Raw genomic sequence first — 23,079 nt, forward strand, 5'->3', positions numbered from 1 at the left:
GCACTCACCCAATTCTATATACACCACTTCGTTCATTCCTTTTCACTAAGCCAGATGATCAGAACTCCTTCGTCCAACTCTCCATCAACTTATTTAACCAATTCTAAGAACTGACGCTACAACTTTGATCATTAGCGCACCAGATTAAGAACAGCACCTCACCGCCGTCCCCGCCGAAATAGATTTGTTGTATTAAAAGAGCTTATGAGGTTTGTATTATCTGAACAACACAACTAGACCAGTCACAGGTCTTCATAACCTCGCAGAAGTTGGGTAAATCTGTGGGATAAAGCCGGAGATATGAATGGAATTCAGTTATAGGAGCGGGTGGAGAGTAAGACGGATCATAGAGGATACGTAAGGAATTATCGGTTTAATTCATTTCTTATCGTTTCCACATCGATAAAATAGAATTTAGAACTCCAAACGATGGGACCTATGAGGTCGTTCAGCACTTAGTTGGAAATTGAGAGTAAAAAGGTCTGTAAAGTGTAACAGGCGAAAAAAAAAACTCGCAGCTGCACTATGACTCGATCGTTAGGAGAGGGTGGGAAGTAAGATGGATGAAAGCGAATATGAACGGAGGTACAGCCAAAGGAATGAAAGGGGTTGCAGCTAGGGCCCTTTGAATGGACGCTACAAAAACCTTTAAGTCGTGCCTACAGTAAACCGCGTGGGGCACACTGACTTCGTGCGATTTTAAACTCATTCTAGCAGCAAAAGCATCGTACATGGTGTTTCGTAACAATAATATCTATTATTATTATTACGATTCTTCGTAAACTATAAATGTTTTAAAGGGAGGAGTGTGATTTGTGCCAAGCCTTAAACTTCTACAATATAATTCTAATGGTTTTGCCATCTATACAAAACTTGCCTAAGCTTCACTGGATGGTTAGGATCCGTACGAGATGAGAGAACATTTCGTGTTATAATAGAAGGTGACTCAATATGAAAGCCCTTTGTCAATATAAAGAGAATTGAATGAAACTAATCAATGATCTCAGGTCAAAAGAATTATGCAGTAATTGGAAGACGAATTTCATTCGGGCTCAAGGAAACATGTGAAAACAACTAGACGAGATCTAAACACACACAAACTATGTCAAGGCGGAGAAACAAAGCTCCACTATGCCCTGCTACCACCAGAGAATGGTGATACATCAACCTCATAGCTGTCTGAGCCTCGATGTGACCCATTAACGTTACCAACAAATTCGCATCGCCCAGTCGCGGAGACTAACTTATTAAATTCATGTCAAGATAGATTATATATATATATATATATATATATATATATATATATATATATATATATATATATATATATATATATATATATATTTTTACGTATGAGGCCCGGCCTTAAGTACGCAAATAAGTAAAGGAAAATATTTGAGGGAAAATGCAGAATAAATTACTTGCGTTTACTAGCCTGGAGAAAGAGTAAATGCAGCTTGTCCACACAGGGACTAATATTATCTCTCACAAGGGGGATAGTTGGCTAAAATGAGATTCACGTAAAAGCTGGTTTTCAATATTATACATATTATCTTGCGGTAATGCAGCACTTGCGGGCGCGAAGACTTGGACACGTGACTCAGCAAATCTGGAAAAGATCCCAGATTAGACACAAATGAATTAAAAGATTTCTGGCACAAGTTACAGTACTCACTTTGTCTAACACACTCGGGAGGAACTCTTAGTGTTAAATGAAATATTCAATGACTTCATTTGTCTGGGACGATCACAAAAGGGAGGCATGCGGCCATGAGGAAGTGAAAGGAACAAAGGAATGTTCATTTGAGAATTAGGAGTTTGAATTTTGAAAATGGGGAGTAAGTACGTAACTAGGAGGGAAAGAACTGGCAATATGACTGATTCACAAGACGTACCTGGATGCCATAGTAGGTGGACCTTTGTAGAATGCGGCGTTGACATTATCTCAGGTCTGGGCACGCCATAACGCCATGGGAGACCTAATGGAAGGCTGGCTGGGACATCCGTCCGAGGTCACGACTGGAGGCGACTGAGAGAGACTGCATGGGTTAAGCATGGGTGTTGGGGTTCCTGGGAACAGAACATATGGCCAGCAAAGGGTTCACAGGAAAAAGGATCTTAGGAGTAGGCCTACGAAGTACCTAGCTACCTACACTCTCCCTTTTGGGATACGTCCCTAAGGCTGACAAGAGTCTTTATTTCCCTCTTCCCGCAACCACGGCTGGCCTGCTTTGGGTTCCCGCCTAAAATCAACTGATATTAGGGGAAATGGCTGCTTTTCTAGCAATCAAAATATTTAACTAAATGCTGGGTAGAAAAGGAGATCAATAAATGTAACAATATATATGTATATTTATGTGTTATATAAATGAATATTAGGTAATAATCTATAACGGTTGGGTTTTTATTTATCAGACTATATATATATAATATATAGTATATATATATTTGGATTTAATATTTATATAATACATAATTAGAACACATATCCAATAATATTATTTATATATTATATTATGAGTATATTATATTATAATAGATATATAGTATACATAATATATATACATACAACATAATCTTATAAAAGGACATCACATAAATATCCATATTATTGTTACATATATCTATATAACACATAAATATACATATATATTGTTACATTTATATATATATATTATATATATATATTTATATATATATATTTAAATATATATATATATATATATATATATATATATATATATATTATATAGATATATATATATAAACTACAAATATCAGCCGGAAACAGAAAAAAATTTTTTGCCTTTTAAAAACCTAATTATATATTAATTAGATCTATTTTTTCCTGTACCTGCGGGATTAATCATTCTGGCATATGGTCACACTGGTAAAGTTATATTTAATGCGTATATATGTGAAGTAAATATTCCGAATAGGTACTTGTGAAAATACACTTCACGTTTCTATGGTTGTTGGGATTCAGCAATAAGTCAAGTACGGAAGTCTTATAAAGAAAGGTCTCTTACTCTGTGAGAATTCCGCATTCTATAGTATAGTCTTCCATGTCAGGACAGGACGGAATTTTGTACCCGTGTGAGGTCATTAATATGCAAACTAGATGAATGATGAATTAACGAGGTAATATTTCATGGACTGAGTCATAAAAAACAAAAAATAAAAACTGGCCCGTAATAACAATTCACTGTTATGTTGGACTATTGTGCATGCTAATTGCGAATTAGAGGTTTGTTTTTATCGGCACGATAAAGTCCTTAATTGCGTTTAATTCCCTGAAAGCGACTCGTAACAGCCATAACATGGAGGTTCCAGCCGAGTTCCAAACGACCGACCCAGTGCACGGGTTAATTTCATGCTAGTGTTTCTAGGTTATCATTAATATAAATAGATCGTTGTAAATAAACACCTTTTGCACCTTAACCTGAGTATGACTGAAAGTTGCAGTACATCTTTGTACACCAGCGGTCTTTTAGCTGTCCAGCTCATCTAACTTTAACCTTACTCATATTCTTACCGCTCATTTAAGAATCAATCGTTCGGGCAAACCTTATGGAACCCAACGTATCTCTGAATTAATTTACACTAATATTAAACAATGATACATACGGCATACTCAGTGCAATTACGTTTTGCCAAATGTAGAAGAATAAACTCTTACTATGCAGACATTTCAAGTATGTTATTTTAACAATGCAATGTCTACGGCAAATCGACTGTTATGTGGTATCCTCGTAGATATTTTCATTACGTGTCCATTTCTATTAACACTGAAGATCCTACCACGAAGGTTTTCCCCTATGTCGGGAATATAGTTACAAGGTAAATGGTGCTGGTCAACCATAAAAACATTATGCAAATTAGCTTCTCCAGCCACACCCAAAAGACCGGTTTACGGTAAGTCATACGTCATTTGTGTTGCTGAAGTTGCCAAGGATCTGTTCCCAGCAACAGCACAGAGCCAAGTAGTGCCCCGTTCAAAACGATGGATCTTTTATAATATTACTTTTGAGAAATTATTTCACAATGACCAAACTTCATTTCCTGATTCCTGTCCCAACAGTGAACTTGCAAAAGCAGTGTTTGTAGCACAAGTTCTACTGTGTTCTTGCCTGTTTCTCCGACATATGAGAGGTTGCAGCTCATACACATTTTATAACTGATACACTTGTATTTTGTTCTCGATCTTCATACATTAATCCTGATGATATTGAAATGGATCACGAATCTTATGATAGTTTTCTTTTGTATTTAAGACACTTGTTTTCCTTCTGGGTTTTCCAAGCCCTCTCGATCCTAACCCCAGACCAGGGGAAAGCCTCGGCGATATTATCTTATATTCTGTCCATGAAAATGAACCCCATGTGTCATCTACAAGAGCAGCACATATGAGAAGTAGCCCTTAAAAGTAAAAGAAAATTTTGTAATTATAAAATCTTATAAAAGCTACACAAGAGGGGTCATTTTATCTCCTTCACTAATTGTAATCATAAAGACCCATTCAAATTTTTGCCCATCCATGCATTTCAGGTACTGAAATTCTGAAACTGCTCAAACAGATTATTCAAAAAAGAAGTGTTCAATTTCCCGTTGCAATTGAACTCCTGTTTTCTGTTGATGATTACGAAAATCGAGCTGGGATAAATATCGAAAGCATCCGTCAGATACAGCGCTATTGGTGTGTGAAGACACTTTTATGTGAACATTCGAACACTCGCTTATTAAATACGTTTTCACTAATTCCCAAGGCTGTCTGGGTAAAAGGGATAATTCATCAAAACAATACCGAGGCGTGACGCAAACGCAATCACATATTTATGTATGTATGTATGTGTGTGTGTATATATATATATATATATATATATATATATATATATATATATATATATATATGTATATATATATGTATATATATATATATATGCACACATATATTTGCGCACACAACACACACACACACAGTATTCAGTCGTATTTGTTTTACCTGCGATTGAGGATCAGGTGTCTGGCTGTTGTTGAGGTAACTCAATTCATTATTGGTAAGTGTAGTAACCAGATACTTGGCACTTCGTCACAATATATATATATATATATATATATATATATATATATATATATATATATATATATATCAATACATATATATATATATACATATATATATATATATATATATATATATATATATATATATATTGTGACGAAGTGCCAAGTATCTGGTTACTACACTTACCAATAATGAAATGAGTACCTCACAACAGCCAGACACCTGAACCTTCATCACAGGTAAAATACGACTGAATACTCTAAAGGCAACAGTGATCCCTTAAACAACTTACCAGTATTGCAGAAAATCAGACTAAGTTCATTAAAATATGTGTGACATAACCTTATATGTAATCAAATTAATTAAAGGGCATCACTCCATTAACAACTTGAAAAGTCTAAGTATTTCCCTGATTTCAAAAGTCTAAGTACTTCCCTGGTTCTAACTCACTTAAATTAAATTGAAGGAAAACAGCTCAATTACCACTCTATGTTTCTACCAATACGTACAAAAATATACTTATATACTGGTGAAAAAGAAAACACTTTTAAAAATTTTAAATAAAAAATTTATTATCAAACTCAAAATTTATGAGTAAAATTCACAATTTCAGGGAAATTTACTGTTATTTGAAAACAAAGCAAAGTTTAATTAATTCTTGAATTAATAAAGTAAAATCAAATCAAAATTAATTTATCACAAAATTCAAGAAAATTAATTAATTAGTTCAATCAAAATTTAAAAGTGTTAGGTAGTAATTAAAATTTGAAAATCAATTCACAAGTGCTAAACAACAATGAAACTTGAATAGAATTCCAAGTAAATGCAAATTAATTCAAAAGTGTTAAATTCAATTAAATGTGCAACGATTAAGTAATGAAAACAATTAAGCTAATTAAATTGTGAATGCAAATGAAAACACATTACAGAAAAATATGGAAAATACCAAAACTGTAAAACGCACTAATCACACTGAATATAAAATAAAAACACACACTTCAATAACATAAAATGGACAAATGCACAAAAAATCACTTTAATAAGAAAAATGGATAAATGCACCAAAAATCATTTCAAACGAAACAAACACAAAACATAAAAATTTGCAATGTGTAAAAATTTAAACTTTCATCAAACCACTGTAACTATTAGTTGCAACTAATAAATCTTGTATAACACATTACCTTGGTACCAATTGTTTCTGCTGCAGCTAGCTCCAAAATTTCACCAGACAATTCACAATATTAGAAAAAAAAGAAAAAAAAAGAAAAGCCGCCGTTACACACTTGTACAATGTTTGTTCAAATTCCACAATAAGCACTAAATAATACCAAATAACTCTAAGAAATCGGAAATCCAAAATTTACGAATGGCCAATAACTAGGTATAAAAATCTTTACGTTTCGTTAATGTAAAATCATATATGGCGAGAGAGAGAGAGAGAGAGAGAGAGAGTACGCCAGGAATTCAAAGTCTGTAATGAGCGGTCTCTCTCTTCCTTGTATGGGCGAACTTCAAGAAACTGACGGGCTCAAATCGAATTGGACATGTAGTTCAGCTAATATCATAAAAATTCTCTTTCAAAACAATATCTAAAGAGAAATTGAAATTACAATCCTAAATAACATTTATCAATACGTGATTTAAGATGATAAAAGTATTTTAATATGAAAGGAATGATGAATTATTTTGAAAGCATAACTAAGTGACGTCACTTTCCAAAGATGACGTATGCTTACACAGAAGGTTCTAGAACGATCTTACGAAAAGATGATGCAATGTCATAGGAACAGGGTGAAATTTTCACGTGGCTTATGGACAAAGAAGTACGCATCTGAAACAGACTCAAGCAAGTAAGACTGACATGTTATGAAAACATAACGGAAACCTCGAGCTCCTCTTTATCTTGAGCGATGACAAGTTGTGAAAAGAAAATCGAGCATGCCTCGCGGCTATTATAAATTGCAAAAATTTTCCTCTATTTTTTACATTTTAGTTATATTCTTTTAAATTATGTTATGCGAAATCTGAACATACATTTTTAGAACATACTACAACTCTAAGCTAAATAAGGAATCTGAAATAGCAGCATATATATAATATATATATATATATATATATATATATATATATATATGTATATAAATAAATATATTATATATATATATATATATGTATGTCTATATATACACACACACACACACACACACACACACACACATATATATATATATTATATATATATATATATATATATATATATATATATATATATATATATATACATATATATGAGGCATTTCGACTTCTTGCAGACCTCCATCGTTTCTCTTTGCTTCGTGGATTTTGTCTTTATTTATATAATATTTATCACGTTCTATATTTTCGTGATTCAGGTATATACACATTATACCTATACTATAATATATATATATATATATATATATATATATATATATATATATATTCCAAAGTTACACTTCGGGCTTTGTAGAATGAACTGCAAAGTCAAGAGGAAATAAAAATGGATGGAAAAGCAAATAATAACAACAGAGGGGAGGAGGCGCGAATGAACTTTAGGGAGAACAAGTTCAACAAGGAGGTAAATGCAAAGAGAAAGGTTAATGAACAATTGACTTTTCGAGTCAAAGATGCCAAGAGGGGTCAAGTGTCGATGGCGCCTGACATTTCTTCGTAATCATCCATCCAAGTATTAGCTTGAACCTTAGTCTTCATAACTTCGAAGGACGGGTCACAGAAAATGCTAGGGACATCATTCCTAAGGAACTGACTTCTCATCCCCAGTCTCTTAACACTACCTACATATAAAATACATCAGAAGCGATGTTTCCCATGAAAACAGACTTTCATTTCCACACTTATTTCACATCATCTAGTCGTAATACTCTTCATAATTAACTCATCCGTTTCTTTCCTTATATTCCGATTTGTTCCTATTCTCTCATATGACTAAACCATCTCAAAACACTTTGATTCTTTCCACTTATTGTACCTTTTTTTATTACTTCTCTGTGAACATTTTTTCATCATACCTATTTTTCATAATCCATAACAATGCACGAATTTAATATAAAAAAAAAACATTATCTCTTATAATTCCTTCTATGCATTTCAACAACATATCACGTATTTTCATCATATACACAATTCCGTTCAATACAACCCTGACTGTACTGAATCAATATAAGCACATAGCATAAGCAAAATTGTCAGGTAAACAGAGTAATCAAAGCAACGGCGCCATAAAATCCAAAAGGTTTAATAAATAGATATTTTATCATCAACAGAATTGCGCAGGAAAATGAACAAATCAGAACCACTCATAAGATATCAACATAGATACTGAACAGAAGAAACCCCCATTAAGATAAAACAATATCCACCTTTCTGGAGCATGTTTTCGTCCCAAGGAAATCCGAAAGCAATAGTGTCTTTGTCAAACACAGATTCTGGAATGTTATGAACATCCTCTAGCATACGTTAAATGTTTCAAAAAAAATCTCTGCTTTAAAACGGACAATTTCTTATTGATGCCACTGATGTAACTTCTTAACAAATTTGAAATATAATTCGTCTTCTACTTTCTTCTTCTTCTCAGCTTTATCCCCATTCGGGGTCGCTGTTTATAATGAGTCTCTTCCATCTATCTCTGTCATGTGTCATGTCTTCCCGTACTCCCTTCTCCCTCATATCATCTCTAACGCAATCCCTCCTCCACCTGGTCTTAGGTCTTCCTCTCCTTCGTGTCCCATCCACCTCCACGCCCGTCACTTCTCTTGCCATGTGTTGCTCTCCTCTTCTCATCAGGTGGCCATACCATCTTTACCTTCCCTCTTGCACTTTCTTTGATGCTTCAGTGACCTTTACTGTACCCCTAATATGCTCATTTCTAACCCTGTCCTTTTTGGTTACTCCATTCATCCATCTAAGCATCCTCATAGTTTGTACAATACACACACACACACACACAAATTTCATTGATGACAAATTCTTAACCTCCATGACAGCGACGAAGGTCCAGGGATAAATGTTCCCGGTTTGGTGGCCATCATCGTCTTCTACTTCCTGATCCTGGCCGTCGGCCTCTGGGCAGCCTGGAAGAAGAAGAGGAAGAGTTCGGACGTCGTTGAAGAACATGGGGACTCCGATGAGGTCATGCTGGCAGGGAGAGACATCGGTCTCTTCGTAGGATGTCTCACGATGACCGGTAAGGATTCTTCCCGTAGTCCTTTGTCTGTTTCTTTGTCAGCCTCCTTGGGAACTTCGCAATCTTTTTTTTTTTTTTTTTTTTTTTTTTTTTTTTTTTTTTTTTTTTTTTTTTTTACCATACCCCTTTAGGTACTCATTTTCTTTAAGCTTTTGAATATGCCTTTGCAAGTCCATGGAAAACTTCCTTAGTCATTTAGACTCCCCCCCCCCTTTTTTTTTCTTTTCTAATAAAGTCGCCTTAGTTCGCTGGACATTCGTTTTCTAATACATTTATCAGTCCTTCGGATACTATGTATTATCTTTAATGTAAATTCCACAGCTCTCTTAATTTGTTAGTATTATAGTCATTCAGTCATAATATTTCTTTTCTTCCAGAGGAAGTTTCTTTACAGGCAAAAGTGTATTTAGTCCCACCCCCCCCCCCCCACCCCCCCCCCCTTTTTTTTTTATAAATCTCGTATTTTTCTCTTTGGATATCCCTCTCTTCACCTTCTTATTTATTTTTTTTTTTTTAATTGGTAATTACTAATTATTGTCGTCTGAGATTCCCTTCCTCCGGAATAGTCTCATAATAGTTTGGATATTAGTTTCTAAAATTTCGATAACGACTTGGATATTTTCGAGGGCGGTAAGGTTTCTGGCCTTTTTTTTTCCCTAAAGCCTCCCTAACACTGTAGCAGGGAACTTTTAACATTTTCGTTAATCATCTGGACCTTCCCCTTTTCAATTAATAATCAGTTAACAAACTATCCTCTGAATTTCGATGAAATGCTGTCTTGACTCTTCGTTTCTACAGAAGCCCCCTGTGGATGGATCATTATTCCAGCTTAATGAGCCCTCCAGCACACAGCTTATCCTTCTGCTTATAATTGCAATTAGCCTCCCTACCACGGGAAGTGCCAGCAAACACTTTTCGGTTACCGACTCCTAATTATTTACTCATTTAAGACTGCTTACCAGTTTACTCCTCAATAGTCCCGCAATCATGTTATTTCGTAACGAAATAATAATAATAATAATAATAATAATAATAATAATAATAATAATAATAATAATAATAATAATAATAATAATAATAATAATAATCTTCTTCCTAGCTTAAACCCATTTTTATATGTGGCGCCATTGCGAATGAGTCGTCTCCATCGATTTCTGTCCTGTGCCTCGTTCTCATTTATACCTTTCAATACCATATCTTCCCCTACACAATCACACCATCTCTTTCTTGGTCTTCCCTTCTTCCTTCTACCCCGCACTTCCATTTCCATCGTATGTCTTCCAACATGACGTTCCTCCCTTCGTAACAGGTGTCCATACCATCGAAGCCTTTCCTCCTGTATTTTATTCGATATTTCAACTACCTTTGTCGATCCTCTTATATACTCATTTCTAATCCTATCTTCCCTTGTTACTCCCGACATCCATCTCAACATTCTCATTTCTGCTACATCCATCTTCTTCTCCTCTGTTTTCCGTCACAGAGGACCACTGATGCAGACCTCCAGTTATTCCATCCTGCCTGAATTCGGTGTCTCACCTCTTGGTCCATGCTTCCACTATCCTCTAATACGGACCCTAATTACTTTCTTTATTTCTTCTCCACCCAATCTTATGCTACTTCCATCGTCCTCAGTAATACTGGAACGCATATATTCGGTTTCTGATCTGCTTATTCTCATTCCTCTCTCCTCAAGTGCTGCTCTTCACCTCTCCAACCTCCCCTCCAACTCCTCCCTCCCCTCTGAACACAACACAATGTCATCCGCGTATACTATGCACCCTGGCACTGCTTCTCTAACATCTCTGGTCATTACATCCATCACGATGTTGAAGATGAATGGGCTAAGTGCTGACCCCTGGTGTAATCCAACTCCTATCTCAAATCCATCCGTCTCTCCAACACTGCTCCTCACTTAAGTATGCACTCTAGTATACACATTCCTGTACATCTCCTGAATAATTCTGACATACTTATTATAATAATAATAATAATAATAATAATAATAATAATAATAATAATAATAATAATAATAATAATAATGGAGCCTGTGAAACACCTGCTACCTTGCAGTAACAGGTGGTACGAACACCAACCTGAGGGAGTGATAGAAAACTATCAGGCAAAGATCCACTGGGACTAGGGTATCAGAACAGATAGGGCGATACGTGCCAGCAGACCAGACGTGACGTTGATTGACAAAATAAAGAAGAAAGTATCACTCATTGATGCTGCGATACCATGGGACACCATAGTTGAGGAGAAAGAAAGGGAAAAGACTGATAAGTATCAAGACCTGAAAACAGAAATAAGAAGGATATGGGATATACAAGTGGAAATTGTACCCATAATCATTGGAACACTAGGCACGATCTCAAGATCCCTGAAAAGGAACCTGGAAAAACTAGATGCCGAAGTAGTTCCAGGACTCACGCTGAAGAGCGTGCTCCTAGAAACAGCATACATAGTGAGAAAAGTGATGGACTCCTAAGGAGGCAAGATGCAACCCGGAACCCCAAACTATAAAAACCACCCAGTTGAATAGGATGACTGTGATTGACCAGAAAAAAATAAACAACACGTAATCTATCAAACTCTCTCTAAATTCTCAACGAGGGGGGGGGGGGGGGGGGGGGGGGGGGGGGGGGGGGGGGGGGGGGGGGGGGGGGGGGCGGGGTTGGCGGATTTGTGACGACTGATTGGCAGGCTCAAATTGGCTCTAAAACCACACAAAACGCAGCGTGCATTGGTCCGCACTACTGAGGCGTCACTCTTGGGGAGGGGAGGGGAGGGGGGTGGGTGTACGAGTTGACGTGATGTTCTTACATATGGTGAAAGGGTGCATGGGGAAAAGCAGGTTAGGTTGGAAGCCACTGGAATGTTCCCTGGTGATTACCACGTCTGCGTCCGCATTTTTCCTCAAGGTTTGGTCCTTTAAATCTGCAAAAAGGAACTTGACAAAGAAGGGAAAAAAAAAAAAAAAGAGGTGTTTCGAAATGAAAGGTATTGTACGACTGTAGTTTCAAAAAGCAGTCATCATTCGAGGCCGCATTCAGTATTCATTAGTGTTTGTTTTGGGCTAGTAGTGAATGGAAGGCTTCCTTTGACCAAATGTTGACGCTTTGGTTTTTTACCCAAACCGTAAAATAAACCACGGGATTCTTTTTGGACAGACGCTTTATTTTCTGTCGCGTCTCGCAAACAAACAAACAAATTGCGAGGTTGCTGTGTTTGAACAGCACATGAACCTCTCTCGGAGATTATTTATATTTTTTTAGAGTTTCATTCAATATTGTTTATGGCATAATGCAACGATAACTGTACTTCGAGATCGTCGTTGAATTTAGAAACCTATGTGTGACCACTTATATCTAAGAAAACGCCAGTGTTACAAACGATTAATACAGGAAATTACCAATTACGAAAGTGCCAGCAATTTTAGCCGCTAAAAAAATTCTCATAAATATTTCTGTACAAAAGAGATGTTGAATCCTGATATAAAGATATTATAAAACAACAAGAATCATGACCGGACTGACAACTTAGAAAATGAACCAACTCTCTCTCTCTCTCTCTCTCTCTCTCTCTCTGATGCTGCATGATTAACTACCGGAAGCATGTCTTGCTAGTTACATCCCTTCTGCCGTGTTTTCTTTCTATTAACCAGGTCGCCAGGTGCATTACAGAGAACTAATAGAACTCCAAGTTTTTATCAGCGAGTGTTGACCTTACTGCTAATAGCAAATTTAGACAAGATAACACAAAATAAAAATCACTTTGCGTACACGATCTCTATAAGGAAAAGGGTGTACTAATTGAAAAAGTATTGTACTCAGCTTGTTCAGAAATTCTAAGCGCATTGCTTCGATGTATTATACCGGATTATGAAATTTTTTGGTGAATTTTAACATTAAATTCTAAGCGCATTGCTTCGATGTATTATACCGGATTATGAAATTTTTTGGTGAGTTTTAACATTAAAGAATTAGAGACACCATCTTAAGTCTATAGCATTCATACAATATTGAATAAACAACTAAATATATACAAACATATATATACATATATACGTATATATATATATATATATATATATATATATATATATATATATATATATATATATATTCCAGTTTTACCATATAACTGTATGCCTGTAAGATGAATATTACAGATGTCAACCTCCCAGGTGTCAGCAAAACTTTGCTATTAGTAGACCCCACAGTGACACTCTCTCTCTCTCTCTCTCTTATATATATATATTATATATATATATATATATATATATATATATACATATACATGTATAAATGAATATATTTAGTTGTTTATTCAAGATTGTATGCATGCTATAGACTTAAGATAGTGTCTCTAACTCTTTTTACGTTAAAATTCACCAAAAAATTTCATATATATATATATATATATACATATATATATAAAGTATATCTGTACAAACTAAGGTAACTGTAATCATAAGTAACAAATAGCCAGAAAAAGATTTAAAATTTAAGTAAGGATGAACTTGTGGCGTCTATGGGACATACATTAGCTTCTGCGTCCAAAAAATGTTGTTCCGTCTTAAAATGCGCGTCTCCTTAATGAAGGTTTGCTAAGTTTCTTTAGAAACGACAGGAAAAATATTCCAGTTTTTCTTCTTCATCTTTCTGAATTTTTTAAGTATCCTAAACAACAATGGAATATCTTAAAGAGAACTTTAGTTAGGTACATCAAATTTGGAGCAAGGGTCTTGGCAAAATCGTTTTTAACATCGTGTTAAAAATGTAAGTTATCTTGGGTCTAGTAAAGGCGTGCGGCAATGTTTCAAATGAAAACTGGGCCTACTGTTAAAACCTTAAAATATTCGCACTTGTGCTTTAGAAAATGTAGTCCATGTAATTCAATATAAAAAACTATAAACGTAACATAAATCTTTCACAGTAAAAAAGCTCATTTGCTTTTGTATTTGGTGACATTTCTGTAATACTGTACTTGACTTAGACCCTGCTTAAACTAGATATTTCGCACATACGCTGCACAAATAGTTTCTGTGCTTGTTTACATTCCCCATATCAACAACAGATTAAACTTAAAAAAAAAAACGTGAATTTCGCAAAGGTCAGATTTCGAAAAGAACGCAAACACGAGCAGGACGTGGAAAACTTTATATTCATCCACACATCTCTGGTCTCGACACTTGTTTTGGTGGAGATATTCATGGTTTTAACGATTTAGGCTTTATCGTCAGGCGACGGCTTCTGGCGTTTTATTTATTTTATGTAAATTCAATTGTTATGTGGGTTAGCGCGTGACTACGTACGCACGCCTGTGCGTGTCTGTGTGTGGATGATCTTGTTCCAGACTTGGGATGGAAATATTAGTCACTTATGACACTGTGTATGACATAATATCCTGCCAACTTAATGTTTATAGCTTTTTAATATCTTAAAGACACTGTTTAAAAGATGAATCATGACGGATGTTCAACCATGATAAAAGTTTCATGTCACGCTGCGGTAATGATAATTTCCCATAATCTAACTTGACATCTTGGGAAACTCCAACCGACACTAAAAGTGCTGAACTAACTACTCCTGCCTGGTGAAAATGTTCAAACACGATTAAATATACAGAAAACAAGGCAGTTACATGAACAAGTCGCTGACCTGTATAGTTCAATTCAATCGCTTGTTCTTTATCCTTGACCTAGATAAGGTCACTTTCCTTAAGACAATATTGATGCAAAACATGTGACCGACTGGTTGCGTCATGAACATAGTTATCAAATGAAACTGGCTGCATATAACCTTGACCAATCCGATCCTGTGCCTTAGGTTAAGTTGGGTTGGGTTAGGATGTAAATACGCGTATATCCCTTCATCTGGCATCATCCCATTTTTTGAGTAGGGTAAAGGAGATTAAAATTCCAGGCCAAGTAGGATGTTCCGTCCTAGGTTAGGTTAGGATGTATCAATTTGAATTGGAGTTTTCCCATCAGTATTCCCTAGAATGCTGCAAAATTATCCAAATGCTCTACATTCTATTAAAACATTTGGAATTCACTACAAGAATGCTGTCATAAATTTTATTCATCTAATGCGCATTCATATTATTATTATTATTATTATTATTATTATTATTATTATTATTATTATTATTATTATTATTCAAACTGTAAAATGTAAGTATTTGGAAAATATTTCAAACTGAAAGTATGCACAAATTTCAGATCATGTTTCTCATTTATAATAGTACGAGTTTGATGGCAGCACTACGCTGCGCTGGAATCCGGAGCTACCCATCACGTCTCCCCTACCCTCCCGATCACCAACTTACTCTGCCCCCACCAGGGGTAGACAAACAGGTTTGTAAGAGTAGAGTGGATGTCTCCCCTACTCTCCCATTCCCCTACCTACCCCGCCCAAACCCAGGGCGGACAAACCGTTTCGCAGGGGGTGGGTAGCCCTGTCAGGTCTCCCCTACCCTCACCAGAAGGAGGCAACCAAGAAAAGATCCACTCGAATTTTATTATCAGAGACACCAGATTATTATTCAGGAAAATCACACTTCCTCCACATTCTATTACTGCTCGTGATCAGACGCAAATGGGCAAATGTACGTAAACGATCGAATCATTTTCCCAAATAGAATGCAATCACATGCCTCATTTTCTCCCTCAGCTACGTGGGTGGGCGGAGGCTACATCAACGGTTCGGCGGAAGCTGTCTTCGCTGACGGGCTGGTGTGGTGCCAGGCGCCTTTCGGCTATTCCCTCAGTCTCGTTCTGGGTAAGGTTGGATTATTTCCCCTTTTTAATGTTGGCTTGTGGGCTCTAGCCTGGAATGACAAGAGCTATTTTTTAGTCTTAAAGATTATTATCTGCCTTGAAATAATATACATGTTTATACTATATAATATATATATATATATATATATATATATATTATCTGCCTTGAAATAATATATATATTTATAGTATATACTATATATATATATATATACGTATATATATACACATACACACGTGTGTATATATATATATATATATATATATATATATATATATATATATATATACATACACACACTGCACTAGTTAGTTGCCTTTATATATATATATATACACATATATAAATGTATGTTTACACATATAAATGTATATATATATATATATATAGTATATATATATATATATATATATATACACACGCACACACACACGGGAGCGCCAACGGCGTTAAGGCGCTATTATGTACATTTGCGTTTGTAGCTGAAGGTCAAATAGACGTACTTCAAATTTTCACATGATATTCTTCCATAATATTTATACAAGCAATTTATGATTTCTTGTTTTACCATTTCAAATTTAAATATAAACAATAAAGACAACAGTTTTTCTTACTTATTTCGTTATGTTAGTATATACGTACACATTTAGTAACCTCAAAAAAAAAATTTTCTTCATGCTGAAATATCTTGAGAAAAAATTTCTGTTCATGAATATTCATTTTCTCTAAAAACTAAAACAAAAGAAAAAATTGCACAAATCTGAGTCTTAAAGAAAAGTATGAAAGTATTCTGAATCTTTTTAATAATCAAGGGAAATTACGCTTACTCTTATTTGAAAAATCGATTAAAAAAAATAAAAGGTGCCGATGAAGTTATCTAAATTTACTTCTTTTATGAATATACATACATGCATACATACGTACATACACACACATACAGCATATTATATATATATATATATATTAATATATATATATATATATATATATATATATATATACATATATATATATACATATGTATATATATCTATGTAATACATATATACATATAAATATAATATAGACTATTTATATATAGTATATATATATATAATATATATATATACTAGCAATAATTATTGTTATTCACTGCATATAATTCATATAATTATATCAAAATCATAAATCATTTTTCCGTAAACATTATTTTCATTTTTGTATACGACAAATATTAGTTATGCCCCAAAAATATATAGGTCTTCCGTTTTCTATTATCCGGTTACAGGCTCGTTAAACCAAGCCTCTTTGTGGATGGGTAACTAATGTGTAATCTTGGGGTTAGCGTTCGTGACCTTTAGTCACGGTCTTTGATGCTCACTAATTTAACTCTGAGCCTATCAGAGAATTAATTTGAGCTATAGTAATCTAGGGTATGTTTATGTTAGACATTTGATTGTTAAAAATTATCGTCAGGCCTTATGGGTTTCAGCTCACTATGAATTGAGGAAAATGGGAGTACATTTGAGATGTGGTATACGAACGATTATGTAGAGGAGAATAAAAGGTTAAAGGAATAAAAGATGCACTCCAGGGTCGACGAAGAAAACATTTTGAAGACTTGTTGAATGTGGAGACAAAATAAAGGAAGATTTGGTTAGTGAAAGCATAAGAATGCTTATAGAAGTGACTGCTGAGGATGCACAGAGGCTAGCTAAGAGGTTAAAAAATGTAAATAAACAAAGAATAGATAAGACTATAAGTCAGATGCTGCCTTGTGGTGGTGACAGCGTGAATGAGCGATAGATCAGTTTGTAAGGTATATCTTGATGTGAGATTATGTAAGGGGGAATAATGATTCTGTTGTATAACAGCAGAGGCGCCAGAGGCAGTCGAGTGAGGGAGCCAGAGGCAGTCGAGTGAGGGAATTATTATGGGAGAATACTATTGTCTATCATTAAAGGAAGGTGTATAGTAAGATTTGGATATAGAAAGGATGGCAGACGACAGAAGGCCTAAAATGGAAAATATAGTTGGAGTTTACACAAGGAAAAATGTTTGTGGATGAAGTGCTTAGCATGAAACTTATAGCTGAGAATTAATACCGAAAAGGTATAAAACTGGGTGGCATCCATGGAACCAGAATAAACTTATTACCAGAATAAACTTATTACAGAAGGTCTGGAAACACTATGAAATGCACTGACGAAGACTGGTATAGACGGTAAGTTGTAAGTTGCTGAGAGTGCTGAAATGTTTTTGTATGAAGGATGTCAAGTTCATCTTCAAATATGCAGAGTAGAGAGAGACTGGTTTAGTGTAAAAGTTAGTCTGAGAATAAGCTTTTATATATACTTAGTTTCAATACCTTTTTACCGATGGGAACAAATAACAACATTCTGAAGACCTGAAAAGAGTTGGATAGATATAGTGAAAGAGGTATTAGAAAGGAAGGACCCAATATCCAGGAAGCATGCAAGCGGATGCAAGAGGTGAAAGGGGGTTTGAAGTGCTGCTGATGAGCCTTCGATCATTTTTAACATAGTGGGTTCACCAGCAGTTCAGTGGCTATTGTGTTCTCTCTCTCTCTCTCTCTCTCTCTCTCTCTCTCTCTCTCTCTCTCTCTCTCTCTCTCTCTCTCTCTCTCTCTCTGGAGCCACCCTCAGTTCAGGAAAATGGAAATACTCTATGTATATTTCTCAACCATAAATCAAGACATGAGAGAGAAAGAAAAGTGAGTGCAAAATCTGTTCTAGGAAATGTGGAATTCATCCTCGAAAGATCTCGCACTTCAGACTCCCTTTCATCCTGACAGATGGCCAAAAAACATATGTATAATAAAAGTAAAATGTCAAAACTGCAGAACGTTAAAAACAGCGAAGCGAATAAATCTCATCGCTAACGAGACGTTCAGGAACCAAAGGTGTACGAAAACGAATATCAAGAAACTGACAAGAAAACTGATTCCACGCAGGGCAGGAGGCAGGCTGCGGGGATAAAGGGAGTCACAGGGATGGAGAGAGAGAAAGAGATACAATACGAGGGAATAAAGATAAGGTGGCATTGTGTGTTCTACCGTGCCTGATTGAAGCGGATGCCCATTCACAATGGCCTGTTCGGGGATCGACTCCTAGGACTTCCAGGGTTTCTTTTGTGGAAGCCCATAATAGATGTAACCTTTCAGAGATTTCGTTATTTGATGCCGACAGAGAGAGAGAGAGAGAGAGAGAGAGAGATCCATGTGACCCTTTTTCTTGCAATGAAGAGATGGTCGATACTTACATAAACGTCTTCACGAAGCTGCAACAATATATATTTGTCAGGGCATGAATATATTGTACGACGATGAGACAATTCAAAACAAATAATGTCGTCATCCTAAGAGTGACGCAAGAGAAACTGTGTTTGTTATTACCAAGATCTAAGTAATGAAGTAACAAGTTTGGGCTCACTCCACAAAAACACGTCGCCATGCTTAAACCATTCCCTTCCAAACTCTATAGATATGATTTATTTTACTAACTGACACACATAAACATAATTTCCTGCACCAAATATGAATGAGAAAGTTCCATTGTTAACACTGCCACTACAGACATATTTCCTTTACTATAAAATGGACTTATCGATTTCCGAGCTTGCAGACCTTGCCCTAAAAATAAAAAATAAAACATTCCCCCCTCTGAATCCAGACTTTACTCCATTATTACGAGACACTGATAAATGTTCCCCTTTGGACTCTGATATCGTCCCTTTCCTAAAATAGTCATTCGTGCCATTCACCCTTTTTAAAAGCTCCGTATTTAAATCCTCGCTAGAGAATTAAAATTTCCTGCCCTTAGCAGTGACCTAGTTCTAAACATCAATACTACACCTTTCTCCGCTTCAACAAACCCATGTTATTTATTATAAGGAAGAACCACATTTATTCCAAGCTTTAGGTAATTCAAATTTTTGTGAAATAATTTTGTGATGATTAATTTTGATATTCTAATTAACGTTCAAATTTCAACTACTTGGACAAAGAGAACTGATGTGGATGGTTATTATTTTAAATGAGCTTGATGGCATGCGCTACACTGTGCTGGAACCCAAATGCGCTGCCAGTCATGTCTCCCCTACCCTACCAATCCTGCACCTAGCCCCGTCCCACCAAGGCAGACAAACAGGTTTGCATGTGGATGTGTCATGTTTCTCCTACATTCCCGATTCCCTACCTACCCCGAGCCACCCTGGCAGGACAAACAGGTTTGCAGGAGGAGGGTGGATGTGCATTTCTCCCATACCCCTCTGATCACCTACCTACTCTGATCCATCCTGGTTGGACAAACAGGTTTGAAGGTGGATGTCATGTCTCTCCTACCTTCTCGATTTCGTCACTGCCCTGACCCCACCCTGGCCGGACAAACAGGTTTGCAGGAGGAAAGTGGATGTGTCATGTCTCCCTTAGACCCCCGATCACCTCCCTACCTTGCCACCACCCGGGGGGGACATACACGAGAGATCTACCCGGATTTGATCATCATAGAAGATAATATTCCATTTTATCCATACACAGAGGCAACATAAATCATTAAAAAAGAGGGAGAGAAACTTTTGGACACTCGACAGTATCTGGCCAAACTTCCCAGCAGCCTTGTGCCTCTAAACACAGAAAAAGATTTCGCCCTATTTTTCCCGGCTGTCTCGATGTAAAGGTGATGAATCCGTCGAAGTGATGTTTTACTTCAGTTTTCTTTCCGAAATCCGGTCTGGAAAAAATGTTTACCGACCTGGGATTTTGAGGAAGACGAATGGATGATATAAAAGAGGAAACGGAAAGAGAAAAATGATGTTCCATCCGAAAGTCGTTTGTTTTTTTTTTTTTTTTTTCAACAGGTCTTAACACAAGGTGGAAAAATTCCTCTCGAGACAGGGAGTCGCTCGAGGCGATTACTCTTCTCGATCAAATACCCTTTTCCTCTTTGTTTATTGGCTGCAGGACGAAAATAAGAGTGTCAGAAGCGTCCGTTGGAAATCGGCTACAGAACTCCTGTTCCTCTTCAGGGATTCTTTTGAAATGTGACTCCCAAGAATTCGATGTTGACATCAGCCTCAAAACGACTCAGTCTCTGGCAAAATTCTTTGCAACTTAATCTCCTTGACATATTAATCTATTCATTAATTCTATGCATAGATTAACAAATAAAAACACCCGCATACAAGAAAAAAAATTATATATATATATATATATATATATATATATATATATTATATATATATATATATATATATATATATAATATTATATAACTACATAAGGATTTTACATCATTGTGGATTATATCCCCATTTACTTAGAGGTACGACAAGACACCTATATATATATATATATATATATATATATATATATATATATATATATATATATATATATATACACAGAAGCTAGGTACTGTGTCGTACCTCTAAGTGAATAGGGATATAATCCACAATGATGTAAAAACCTTATGTAGTTATATATATATATATATATATATATATATATATATATATATATATTTTTTTTTTTCCCTCCCCCTTGTAAAGTAAATTGAAGCTTTCGACCGTCAGCTGTGGTCTTGTTTTTTAGTGAACAAGACCACAGCTGATGGTCGAAAGCTTTATTTACTTTACAAGAAATATGTATTTTATGTAACTATATAAGAATTTTACATCATTGTGGATTATATCCCTTTATTACAGATATATACATATATCAACATTAATAAATACAGTGGGCCACATCACATAAAAATAAATATAGGGAAAATATGTGGTTTTGCATGGAAGTAAATCCAAAGAGGGGGCGATTAATGATCAAATGGATTTCAAAATCCCAAGATACAAATGGTAAAATGCTGTAATCCTGAATCGATGGCGTCGGCTAGTATCTTGATTATAGTGAAATATAAATATCCCTATGAAGAGTCTATAACAGAAATATTATTTTCAGGCAACTTTTTTTTAACATCTCCGATATCATAGTTCAAAGTCTACAGAAACGAGAAATGATGTATCATTTTCCTGAGTTACAGGAATAAAGAAACATCACTTGATTAAGTCAGATCAACATGCTCAACCCTCCTCTGTATTTCATCTAAAATCTCTTCATTGTTTAGATTTCAAAACACCTGATATCTTGAGACCTTCCCCTGCAACTCGACCTAGTTGCCAAGATAAAAAAATCATGGCGAAGTGGCAATATAACTCTCCTTAGCTATGTTTTTCTTATCAGACGACTTGACTCGGTTTTCATGTTTGCAGGTGGAGCATTTTTCGCTCGCAAGATGAGAGACAGGCGATACGTAACGATGCTGGATCCATTGCAAGAATGCTTCGGTCGGCGGTGGGGGGCTATGCTGTTCCTTCCAGCGCTGGCCGGCGAGACCCTGTGGTCTGCCTCCATCCTGGGCGCATTAGGTAAGTCATTCCTCAAGAATCAATAAACGGCCCTCTCACTCCCCTTATTTATCTGAACTTTTTTTTTTTTATGTAACAAGCAACGTCAATAATCTCTCTCTCTCTCTCTCTCTCTCTCACAATTAATTTATGCGCGACTTTAACACAATTTTTGGGGGTTTTCTTTGCATGGTCCGTGAATATAGGTACGTAAGGAATCTATAAACCTTTTATGTAAATTTCACTCTCTGTCCCTCTCTCTCTCTCTCTCTCTCTATTAATTTATGCCCGAATTTGACACAATTTTTTCATTTTTTTAATGGCCAGTGAATATAAGGAATTTATAAACGTTATATGTAAAGCTCTCTCTCTCTCTCTCTCTCTCTCTCTCTCTCTCTCTCTCTCAAGTTCTGGTTATTTTGGCACTACATTCTTGAATAACCCTTGCCCAATCTGACACTTTTCTTTACTTTTCTTCCCCTTATACGACCTGTGAATGTGTGGAATCTTCAATTGTTATATGTGAATCTCTCTCTCTCTCTCTCTCTCTCTCTCTCTCTCTCTCTCTCTCTCTCTCTCAAAGTAACCTTCTCAAAAAT

The 23,079-nt window shown here is 35.7% G+C and overlaps 1 protein-coding gene and 1 long non-coding RNA gene across 2 annotated transcripts in view; one reads left to right on the forward strand and one right to left on the reverse strand.

The window, feature by feature from the left end:
- The window catches only part of LOC135207966 (high-affinity choline transporter 1-like), a 195,761-nt gene that overhangs the window by 128,079 nt on the left and 44,603 nt on the right, over positions 1 to 23,079 (forward strand). Inside the window, 3 exon segments of the mRNA XM_064239996.1 lie at positions 9,094 to 9,293; positions 15,974 to 16,081; positions 22,346 to 22,501. Coding sequence (XP_064096066.1) covers positions 9,094 to 9,293; positions 15,974 to 16,081; positions 22,346 to 22,501 — 464 coding nt within the window.
- The window catches only part of LOC135207968 (uncharacterized), a 251,372-nt gene continuing 243,849 nt past the window's right edge, over positions 15,557 to 23,079 (reverse strand). The window contains exon 5 of the long non-coding RNA XR_010313090.1: positions 15,557 to 16,130. This is a non-coding gene — a long non-coding RNA (uncharacterized LOC135207968). The remainder of the gene's footprint in view (positions 16,131 to 23,079) is intronic.

Source organism: Macrobrachium nipponense, chromosome 34 (genome assembly GCF_015104395.2).
Source record: "Macrobrachium nipponense isolate FS-2020 chromosome 34, ASM1510439v2, whole genome shotgun sequence".
NCBI lineage: Eukaryota > Metazoa > Arthropoda > Malacostraca > Decapoda > Palaemonidae > Macrobrachium > Macrobrachium nipponense.